Raw genomic sequence first — 12,032 nt, 5'->3', positions numbered from 1 at the left:
CACTCACCGGTCTTGCAGATGGGGCAGCACTGATCCGGCTCGTACTGCGGGTCCACGCACTCCGTCTGAGGACACGCCGACACGGAGCACAGCACCTCGCCGTTGGGCTCGCACCGGCACTTCTCACATGGAGACACCTGCGTACCAGGGAGCGGAGAGAGCCATAATTAGCGCCCTCACAAACAGTTCACGCACAGAAAACACACACAAACAAGCGGCGGATAGTGTTTTTCCTCCTAATTGATTTCTTGCTGTGTCGTCTCTAGCTCTTTGCTCGTTGCTTCCGAGTCTGTTTTGCCACCGTTAAGTCTCGCTTTGAGTATTTGCCGGGTCTCAAACACACGGAAATGCACGCACACACAATGCTTAATACAGCGACTGTCTGGATTGTTTAAGCGGGTGTGCACTCAGCGGCACAAAGCTACGTCTGAGGGGAAGTCTCAGCTCTCCCAATTTCATTGCCAATGAATGCCTCATTTTAGAGAGGGCTGAGTCGAGATGTCAACCTCGCCATTCAATCAGAGCAAATGGAGAAATCAATAGGAATGGGGAAACAAAACAAAGACACTCCCAATTTTCTCAGCGCACGAACAGAGTTAGAAATTACTTGGCTATCCAAGCGTTCTTGTTTGTCTCAAAATAGGGCAAAAGTGAGATAAAGGCTGGGACTAACCGTGTACAGTTTAATTCACATTTAATTTTGGTGCAAGCTCGTTTAAATTTGCTCACCTCTAGTTTGAAAGAAAGAGCTCAAAAGGTTATTTTTTTTCTTTTTTTTTTATTCATCGCTGCTCTGGAGACTTGGGCCTCTGCATAGCACTCCTCTGTGGAAAGTGCAATGGGGTAGCACTTAGCACAATACCCCAGGAAGTAGCAATCAAGCATGAAAACCTGCCTGTTGCTTAGTTTCAAAGCGCCCGACTCAAAGGCTGACGAACGCTGGTTTTTGGAAGTACAGCCAGGGCAAAATTCCCTCAGCAGAGACTTGAAAAAGAGCTGTCGGCAACGCTGAGAGTCAGATGAATGTAATTCATATTAGCCCCAGCCGTCTGGCGAGACATTAAATGAAAAGGAGCATTAGGTGCCATTAAATGCATCGCCTCATAATAAATGTAGCACTAAGATAGTGGTGCAATCCTGAGCGAGCCCTTTCAAAGAAGTGTCACAAGATAAAAGAGCAAAGACCTCACTTGATGTATCTCTGTGCCTCTCCCCAACGCCCCCATGCAGCAGCGTGCTCTGCAGAGTCGTATCATTACCGCATCTAGAACTGTGTGTATCAACGACCTGACGGTGGAAACACTGCCGAAGCTGCTTGGCTAAATTCCACCTCCGGTAATATTCTGCCGTAGTGTGAGGAAAAGACAAGTGCTGACCTTTGCCATTATAAATCTGCCTGCGCTCTCGCTTGCATGCCGTACAGAGAAGTTTTCGGCGTAGTGCTTGTAATAAACTCCATTGATGGTGAGAAGAGTTCAGTCAGCACTTCTTTCAAGTCGGCGCATGTCAGAGATGAGTGAATGCGGTTAATGGGCTCACCTTAAACTCTTCCAGCGAGGCGTAGATCTTGCCCCGGAACTCGCAGTAGTTCTTCTTCTCCTTGCACAGCGGGCAGCACTGGCTGGTGTCCACTTTAATGCAGCGAGGGTGAACCTTGGGACATTCGGGCTTGCTGCACATCGGGCCCTCGTCGGTGCAGAGGCAAGGGCACGTGGAGGGGCCCGGGGTGAACTGCTCCCCGATGGCGAACACAAAGCCGCTCTCGTCCATGCAGCCCTTCCCTCGGTAGTCCGGGTACGCGTACTCGTCGATGGCGTCCAGGGAGAGGGTGACCTCACTGGTCGGCCCCTCGTCTATCCGGTTCAGGGTGTCCTGCTCGCTCAGCAGCTCCTGGACCGTCCCGCCTTTAGATCCTTTTGTCAGGGAGCTGAAGTTTGGCCTGTTCGTCCTGTTGGGGCCAACAGTATTGATTTCCTCCAGGCGCTGCTGAGCGGCATATTCCACTGTCTCCCCGGGCGCCTGCGTGTCCTGGTGTTCGTCGTCCCTGGCTTGGGTCAACACCCTTTCTAGACGAACTCTGGCCACCGGTAAGGTCGCTATAGGATTACACAGAGCGGCGCTCATCAGGAACCCAAGAACAAAGAGAACTTCTGCTGTCATGGCAACGGAGTGCAGCATCTCTCCCCACCACCAGCGAGGTGGGAAAACACCTTGGCTCACATAACACACTTCACATCTCAGGTGTGAGCCAGTCCATCTGGAAAGAGAAAATTAAACTGGGGTTATGTGCTCTGCACTGTCTCCTCGCAGATGTGGGGCTTTTGTCTCATTTAGCCTGTGGAAGTACGTGACTTCAGAGCACTGCCTTCGTCTTGTCAGGCAAACATCCCACTGAGTTTGAGCTAGGCATGTACCATCGGTGAATTGGATCATCAGGAAAAGGAGCGGTCACACGGCTTTGTAAGGAAATCAATACTGCTTCCTACTGTAACACTTCCCTGCAGTGGCAGGGTAAAAGGAAAATGGCCAAAGCTGGACCGGAGTCAAACACTGCTCAACAGCTGTGCAGCTGTCCTATGGAGAGCAGGATTAAGATCGATATCTGTTTTTTTTTTGTGTTAATATTAAAAACTGTAGTCAACTGTATAAAAATCAATTTCAAAACCAAACACAATCCCGGGCGGTCAGGAATGATAGTTTTACCGTAGCCATCAGAACTAACAGTATAAATTACTAAACTAATGCTCCAGCTCTCTGTACAATTTCAGCACCAAAGTCAATTAAAAATGTTCAAATCAACTGCAGAGACGTTGTTTTTTCTTCTTTCTCCCCTGCTTCACCTGACTTCCTGCGTCGTTTTGAAATTCAAATGCCTGCTATGATGCGTTGCCGTGCTTGGTGGCCTACTTTAATTCCCTTCCCTCACACCAGCCCCGTATAACAGGCTGCAGTTATCTGACGCGCAGTTCAGTCGGGGAAAAAAAAGGTGAAATTACTCTGTATTGAGTCACCCAACAATTAACTGTAAAGTCATGTATGTGCTTATTCAAGAATAGTTCACCGTATTGATTAATACGTCAAAAGAACACAGCCAATTTCCAACAGTGATTGGAAACCTTAAAAGGGTGAAACAGAAAACAACAACATGAAATGAAAAGAAAGGAAAACAAACAGATTTAGGTATATGGGGATGCAGAGAAAGAGCCTCTCCGTATTTTTTTAAGTCATGCATTTTGATATTCATGAATTCTGTTGCATTCTGAGGGACAGAAGATGACACTGCCGGCACACCAGTGATATTTCAAGAGTGTTTTTCTCTGAATTGCTGTGTTTGAGGCAGAATCCTCTGAGCGGCTGTAGAACTGGGAGGAAGCAGAGCGAGGTGCATACCGATAACAGCGCTGCAGCTGAGAGGAAGAGATGAGGCCAAGCCTCATTAGCAAAAAGGACCTCATTTGTTTGTTTGTCAGTCTCACCTCTCCACCTTAACAGCTGTTACATGCTGCCTCGCTAATATTGCCGCGGCGCATGCTGCCTGTGCTCTGGGTGGCCCTTGGGCAGGGAGGACGCAGGGAGCCAACTGGACACGACACCACAGTATGTGCCGATAGATCTCAGCGTTTTCACCGACAACAAATCCCATCAAAGCCCAGCAAAACATCTGAGCGTCTGATCTCAGCTAATGCCGAATCTAAAAGCCTTCACACTGCACTCGATGCGACTTATACTCTCACATTGGACTTTCAATTCATTGATCGCTAATATGAACCCAAGATATTTCCTGTGTTTTTTTTCTTTTGCTATCAGCTTTATCTTATCCGATTCGGTGAATCTGTTCTGCGTTTCTGGTCTGCAACACAATCCTCAAGCATTTGGGACAGAAAAGCTTGTTGCAGCTCTTTTTCGCAGTGCTTAACAATTGCTCTGCTACTAACAAGTGATAAGGTGCTACTTTGTTTTAGGGCCAATCCCAATACACCCCCTACTTTCTTCCACTAGCCCTACTTTCTACTACTAGCCCTCCCTCACTACCACTACCCCTAAAAAAGAAGCCACAGATTTTAGGGCACTTGAAATCTTCCCAGGGGCCTGTCCCAATACTCCCACTACTCCTACTTTCAGCACCACCACTAAAATCAGGAAGCTGAGAGCCAAAAGCTGTTTTAATTTCAGCTGTAGCACTGTTAATATGCCACTTTATTAAGTTTTAATATTTTTTCAGGCGTAAAAGTAACTGTTAAGATCCCCAACCTGGGCTCAGTTTATCCAAATAACGCCTGTTAAGAAATTTGATCTGATGTTTTTCGGCGATGATAAGAGCCGCCGGCCCGGGGCGCAGCAGCAGCAGCAGCAGCAGCTCACGGCCGGGTCAACCTGCGCCGTCGTCCCGGGGAGAAACCTGCAGCTCTGTGGAGAATTACCGCTAGCTGAAATAAATCATTTAGGAAGATAAATGTTGGTTTATTAGATGAAATCTAACAGTTGTAGCTACGCCTGTTAAGAAATTTGCTCCGAAAATTTCGGGATTTCTGCCTGCCTGCCGGCTCCGGAGCTGATTTATGGTTCCGCGTTACACCAACGCAGAGCCTACGGCATAGGGTACGTAACCTACGCCGTAGGCTCTGCGTTGGTGTAACGCAGAACCATAAATCAGCCTTTATTCTGGCGAGGTTTGAAAAAGACTGGAGTGAATTATGTAAAAAAACAAGTGATTGTACATTCACTGAGTGAATATTATGAAAGTAAAATATATATTTCTAGCTAGAAATGTAATCAAAATGCATTTTTATGCAGAAACTAACTCAAAATATTGATTTTATTCACTAAAAAATAAGATTTTTTTTTTTATTCAGTCCGCAAATGACGACGAAAAGCATTCTGGGAAATTTTTCTGGCCCTAGTTCAGCTAGTGAGCATCAGAAAACGCTCGATCCATAGGGACAGATTCATAGCCACTACCCTCGTTTTCATCACTACCCCCTAGGTGGAAAGAGGAATTGGGACACCACTACCCTCACGGGAACACGCAAAATTTAGGGGTAGGGATGAAAAGTAGGGGTAGTGGGAGTATTGGGACAGGGCCTTAGGCTTTCAGCAAACCGGTAAAGGGTCACTGCATTGTCTGATGCATCTCCTTCTTTATTGGGGACGGGTCAGGACTGCACCTGTAACCTCCATCAGCCATGGACCTCGTAACGTACGCAGAAGGTGGTTTTGCTTTATCTTATTAAAAAAAAACAAAAAAAAAACAACACATGGGTGTCCCTGGAAAAGAAGGCAGCGAATGTTGCTTTAAAGTCTGTTGCATTGTTCTGCATTAATGCTGCCACCACCATGTTGTAAATGACCTTTACTGAGGGCGCTGATACAAACCTCATAACAGTCTGGATGTCTTTCGGGGTTTTGTTTTTCTGGGTTTGTTTGTTTTTTTTTTGTTTTGTTTTTTTTCATTTTTGGTCACACAGTGCAGATTTCTCCCAGAAATAATCCGTCTGACCACAATACACGTTTCCACAGAGTGGGGGTCCATCCCAAAGTATGCTGCATACTTTGGCTGCTGCAGATTTTGTGGCAGCATTCGAGCAGCTTCTCACTTTTAGTTTAGCTTTTAGTGTTTGTGAAGTTATGAACGTTAGGTATCCTGGATGACCGACCGGCAAAATCACCAGTGTTAATTTAACACTAGACAGTTTGTATTTGTGTGTTTATTTACGCTAACACTTAATTATCTAACACTAAACCCAGATTACTCCAGCTCTGTATGGTGTTCAGATTAACTCTGGTCAACATGGATAAGTGTTGAATACATGATAATGGAAATAGGGTGAGGTCAAAGCAAAAACTCAAAATGTGCGCTAACCTTTTGATGAAATATACTCAGAAAGCTGAACTTTAACTGTAAACGGTGTTAAAATAACTCTTAAAAGAGAGGACACATATACACACTGTAGTGTTACTTCAACATTGGTGAGTTTGCTTTGATGAATAATACTGCGTCTTCAGCCTTCATATGGCTTTGGTTAGAGAAAGAAAATATGAAATTAAATTAAATAGCAAGGAAAATACACAAACTGGTCATTTAATATTTACTTTTTTTTAATATATATATATATATATATATATATATAAATATATATATATATATATATATATATATATATATATATATATATATATATATATATATATATATATATATATATATATATATATATATACCACAACAAAATCGAAATAACCGTTGCTTTTTAAACCCTTGGCAGCGGTGAGAACATCCTAACGTTATCTCTACATCTTTTCTAATGTCGGTCGAATTAATTCTCTTCTAAATTCTTCTAAGTTTCCTAAAGTTTTACAGACTATAAACACAAATAAAGGTTCTTATTCTTTTTATTGCAGTATGTTTTCAGCTCTGAATACGTCTCATCTCTCTCCAGATTAAAGTATTCTTGTATTCATAGAGTTGCATATGAGCCATCTGGGGAAAGGTCACTGCTTTATATCTGGCCCAAAGCTCAGAAAGCATATTTTAATTATTTTTTATTTTATTTTTTATATTTTTCATACTTTGCAGCTTTATATTCAATATTTGCAAGGACATCCTGAAATGAAAAAAAAAGAACCCAACTAGGGAAGTGAAGTGACACAAAGGTACTAAACTACAAAGCAGTAATTCTGCTGACGCCTGTGAGACAATGAAAAAGACAAATTATGAACCTTAATTTGTGCACAATAGGCTTATAATTTGTAATAAACGTCACCCGAGCCTCTGTAGAGTCTTTAAGGATCAGAACCTGGTGTAGTAATTCTCTGCAGCAACACAAAAACAGCAAAGTGAGCAAATGAGCGACAGCCATCAAGTACGAGCCAACTTGAGTTCATATAAGCCAACGTCACTGAGTTCATGCACACATCACCCACTTCAAAGGGAGAAACATTTGTCTGAGTGAGTGGAAAAACAACTCTCCAATTAAAAACCGGCCCTCTTTTAAATAATTATCTCTGGAAAACAAACCCTTGTTAATGCTGGCAAATTAGCATCCGACACCTCTGCAACCACGCAGAGCAAAGTGTGTCCACGTCAGTTTGAAGAGTAGTTCTGCATCGCCTCAAATATTAAACTTGCTCAAGTAAATATCAGGTGGCATAAAGTACCAAAAGGGCATATTGATTTATGCAAAAAAAAAAAGTCCATAAAAACTAAAATTTCTGTGATAATAACTAGTCATGGAAAATTAGCCAAATATCAATCTGTGTTGCACCGTCATGGTTCAAGTCGCAACAGCTGAAAGGTTCCAGTGGTTTAAAACATCTATGATAACACCATTTCAAGTAAAACTTTAAGATTACAGCTGTTGGGTCTAACTTCCTGTTCCTTTTTATTAATAAATAATGATGCAAACAGGAGCTGCAGGCTACGAAAACCTGCAAACAAACCACATCTCGCTCTGAAACTACGCTGTTTGGCTTGCAGAGGACATAACTGATCTCTGATCATACCCGTTTTTTTTCTTTCCTGTAACAATTCAATTCCCATCGCTCATAGTGAGCTCAGTCCATCAACTCCCTGCACCTCGTCTCCAGCGGCTGACTCAGAACAGGAAATCACATGGCAGTTTCGTATAATTTCCGTGCTGACCTTTTGACGCAACAAAGACGAATTCTGAGTCTGTTTTATGAGAATTAAGTATCATCAGATGACGCATAGACGTAAGTACTCATATGTGTATTTTCAGCACATTTCCAATGCTGGTATCAGAATCTGAACAACTCTACATACCATTAGAGATGAATGACTGAGCTATGAACAGCGTTTACTTTTGTGCATTTCCTGTGCCATTGAGACAGCTGGCACTTGAAATTTTGGGCCTGATGAGTCAAAGAACCGGAGGATCTCTGCATGAAAGTCAGCTGCAGGGGGAGATGACTTCCACTGATTCTAACACTGCCACATAAGGACCTTTTTCATCCTTATTTTGGATCACTGATAGTTAGGTACATTGTTGCACCGATGCATTGAACACAATCTCCCATGATGCACTAAAGGTCCACCATGAACCTTAAAACCCTCACACTTCACTGCCTACTGTGTGCTCGGGTTACTTTGTTCTCCCACAGACTCAAACACTGGCATTTTCTTGTTTATAAAGCTTTTCTCTGCGTGCCCCCAATTTATCTACAGACTAACATCCTTCCAGAAATACAGGAAGTTATTGTCTTTGTTCCAGTGAATAATTCCTTTTATCTATCCCCAGCGCCCCCTAACACTGTAGTGGGAAAATAAAGGCATTTGAATATGCTGCTCGCTTCGCTTTGATTCAGCTGCAAAATCACCAGAATCTTAAGGAGCTGCTCGCGCTGAACAAATTCAAACAACTTTTGACGCGATGGAGGCAGATATGTCTACTTTTAAAAGTTATTATTGACCGTTCCGCCCCAGTTTCACCTGCAATGGCTGTGACGATTAAATATTCAGAGATTTTTAGTTTCTTTAGCTTTTAACATTTAAAATTATACAGCTTTATAGTGGCTTTATATATTATTTACATGCATATATTACTTTGAGTGTAGCGTGAGAGTATTGTTATTTCTGCTGACCTGAGCTGGTGCCCATTTTGGCTCGGAAACGCTTGGAAAAGTTCAAAGTGTTTCTGTTTTTTGGTTAAGTAAAAGGATTAGGTGAGATTTCCTCCCAGCTTCCTCCCAGAACCAAAACTGTGTTTAGATTTCAAGTCGTGATTTTAGTTTTTTAGGTATTAAAAGGAAGTCAAAGTTTATAAAACTTCCAATATGTTTATTTGTCCACATGGAATTGCCTCTTTGAGGATGGGTTATGCAGCATAATGAATTTTCCTGTTTTTAATGTTTCCTTACTCTGTTTATAAGCAGTGTTTTAGGGTTGCTTCGTGTTTTGGCTGCTTTATTAAATGCCTTCACCTAGTTTCCCCAAAACACACATATTGCCTTTCACAGCTGGTTCTTAAGTATGCATTTGGACTCTCCCTGAAGACAACCCGATAAACAGTATGTCAAACCCAACTAAAGACTTTCCAATGCCAATTCATTTCTCTGGCGAAAACATTAAGTCATATTAGCCGATAATCCCTGTCCAGCGCATTCAGTTAAGTGATGGTTATCAGCTTTAAAAGATGACGCTAAACAGAAGTAGAATTGGACTAGACTTCCCATTAAAACATTTCTGCCCTCCTGCTCACCTGCTCCATCGTTAAAACGGTCTGTCCTTTAATTCTCTGCACAGTTAACATCAATTATCATATATTTCGCAGCAGACTGTGGACTTGTAGCCCTGCAGCTGGAGGACATTATAATCATTTACCGATTGCAAAGTTGCTTTTTTGTTGTCTTTGCTTCAGCATTAACATAGCTAATTTAAATGCTGCCCGTCTCCGCGCTATCACTTTTGAGGACTGCCAGTGTTTCCACTTTGCACTGACATTTAAATGTCTCCGCTTCCACCGCAAGAATGAATGAAGTCAACATTGGCCCCAGTGTTTTGGCAGCAGGAGCCGCTCAGTCATCAGCATCAGCGTAGATATAAATCCCTCCGTCAAAGGCCAGAGCTCGCTCTCCTTCCAGCTCAGGCTGCTGACCAGAGCAGTGAAGTGAAGCAACAATGTTTAATCAAGCAGGGATTCAACCTGACTCTCAGTATTAGGTCACCCTTCAGTGATGGTCACCATCGCATTGATGCATGACTCATAAACTGTTGTCATTTTTATTACACAGCGGGGTGAATATGCACAATAGGTCTTGACACAGCAACCTCAGATCTTACATCGATTCTAGCTTCGCCCTGACTAACAGGGTGCAATTATTCATACATTGTAGATAGAAGTGGCTAGACGTAAAGCACTGACCCCCCCCAACCCTCATGCTTTCATCGCTGACGTCCCTCAGAAAGGTTTCTTCCAGGGAGGCTGATAGCTCGTCCAGTGACACAATAACGCTATAAATAGTGTGCAAAAGTACTGAGGCAGCATTCTTATCTCCGCTAATGCTCAGCACTCAAACTAAAGCATTGCTGTACATTTGTTTATTTATAATTACCCAGATTGGATAGATAAAGAGTAATGTCTAATTTGTTGAAAAGCATTTTTCTTTCTGTCTGTCTTTCTGTTTTTATTTTTTAAAGTGTGCTGCTAAAAATGGACCACCACAACAAGCAGGAATCGCAGCCACGTACACATTGCAGACTAAAAACTCCAGCAAATGTCCCTCTCTGCAACATCTGAGTAGATGTCATTGAGAGGGAAAAACCACCTCCTCGGGGCCAGAATTAACTCAGACAGACAAATATGCCCTCACCAGTGTGCACAGTTCATTTACTGCACGTTACAGGCTCTCCAACTTCCCCCTGTTCCAGCATCCCAACATGCCATCCAAGACACACAGGGGGGGGATGCAACAATTTACTCTGAGGTCTCCAGCAATTTATGGCGACAGTGAATCACGGTGAACCAGGTGAGGGACGTTTAGTCGGTGGAGACCACTGCCGATGGACCTGGCAAGGCTGTGGAAGTATTAAATTAAGACTCCTTTTTGTCGGATTAATGAGTGTGAAATGATAAAAAACAATTAGAGGGACACTAAGGCAGACTCTAAGACTATTAAGCCATCTGCTAGTGAGCACAGAATGCTGCAGGGCTGTCTAATTGAATTTTATCCTCTGACTGTAAATCTTGCAAGTGACCCAAATCAGAGTAAAGTTTACCTCAACATGTAATGCAAAACCAACAGGCCGTGCAAAACTGTCATATAATCTTAGGATTATGTGCCGTGGAACAAGGTGAGGATTTGCTCACGCACAAAGCACTGCCAGGAAAAAGTCTGAGGCAGGAAATGTTACGAAGGAGAGGAGTGCAGATCGGCATGAATTTTCCACATTTTACAAAGAGGACAAAGAGGAATGAAGGTGAGATAAACACAGACAGAGACACAATTTAACTGTCTTCTAAATCACAGACAGATTTGAGTGACATTTAAATAGGAACATCATTAAAAAAAACCTTCTGTGGTCTTATAATCAATTACAAAAAATATGAAGACATAGACTTGAAATGCTTTTGTTCACATGCAATCAGCTACTTTCATAGAGAATTTATCAAACAATGAATATGCTGCTGTTGCTGCTGGTGTCTGCTCTATGTGCTGAAGGGCTGTTGCATCCTGAGATGTGTGGAACAAAGCAGCGTATTCCTGCGACCACTGAAATCTCTCTCATTCTATTAATACCATCAAACCCACACAGACAGCTCACTTGCTCCAACATCTATGGTGCATCTACAGGTGCAGCAGTGTTTTCAGCAGGTTTCAACTATTGCTCTGCCTGGGACTGGATTGGGAGGGTTTACCTTTTGAAAAGGCTTCACTGTCTGTGACATCCTATTTGAGTAAAATCATCAAAACAAACACAAAATCTTGTCAAATTCAAGCTAGACAACCCTGGAAATAAAAGTCAAACCCCCAGCAAACTAAGTTGATGTGAAACCTGTGCAGTCCAGTCAAAGGTGCAACCAGCATGCATGAAAAAAGCTGCAAGCATCATTGTTATAATTCACCTGTGATCCTCGGAGTGTGTGCGTGTCCGTCAGAGCTGGGATGAGAAGCAGCCCGTCGGACTGCCGGACAGACAGCAACAAATGATGCTGAGGAGATGCAAAGTGACGCTCGTTCCGCCGCTCACATGCACAGTTTCCCCGGAGGATGCTCGCAGCTCATGCGCTTAACTTTAACCGCAGCAGTGAGTGAAAAGGGGAGAGCGCTCCGTCTCCGGTGGTTACAAAGAGCTTCTGATCTCTCCTGCTCCAACACTGGCACTTCATTTCTCACGCAGGGGGGGCTGGGACGCGGCGGCGCGGCCGCTAGATGGAGCAGTTCAATTTGATTGAGAGCCTGATTTATGGTACCACGTTAAAGCGACGCAGAGCCTACGGTGTGGGGTACGGGGCGACGCGCACCTACTACGCCGTAGGGTCTGCGTCGGTGTAACGCGGAACCATAAATCAGCCTTA

The 12,032-nt window shown here is 43.3% G+C and overlaps 1 protein-coding gene across 1 annotated transcript in view; it reads right to left on the bottom strand.

Annotated features, from left to right (window-relative positions):
- Positions 1 to 11,812, bottom strand: part of vwc2 (von Willebrand factor C domain containing 2) — a 37,574-nt gene extending 25,762 nt beyond the window's left edge. Inside the window, exons 1-3 of the mRNA XM_061745071.1 lie at positions 11,580 to 11,812; positions 1,540 to 2,257; positions 8 to 137 (exon numbers count right to left, since the gene is read on the bottom strand). Coding sequence (XP_061601055.1) covers positions 8 to 137; positions 1,540 to 2,178 — 769 coding nt within the window. The 5' untranslated portion in view covers positions 2,179 to 2,257; positions 11,580 to 11,812. The remainder of the gene's footprint in view (positions 1 to 7; positions 138 to 1,539; positions 2,258 to 11,579) is intronic.
- Positions 11,813 to 12,032: the final 220 nt, after the last annotated feature.

This window comes from Cololabis saira, chromosome 17 (genome assembly GCF_033807715.1).
Source record: "Cololabis saira isolate AMF1-May2022 chromosome 17, fColSai1.1, whole genome shotgun sequence".
In the NCBI taxonomy this organism is placed as follows: Eukaryota; Metazoa; Chordata; class Actinopteri; order Beloniformes; family Belonidae; genus Cololabis; species Cololabis saira.
The sequence above is the reverse complement of the archived record's forward strand: the minus strand, read 5'-3'. Positions and strand labels throughout refer to the sequence as shown.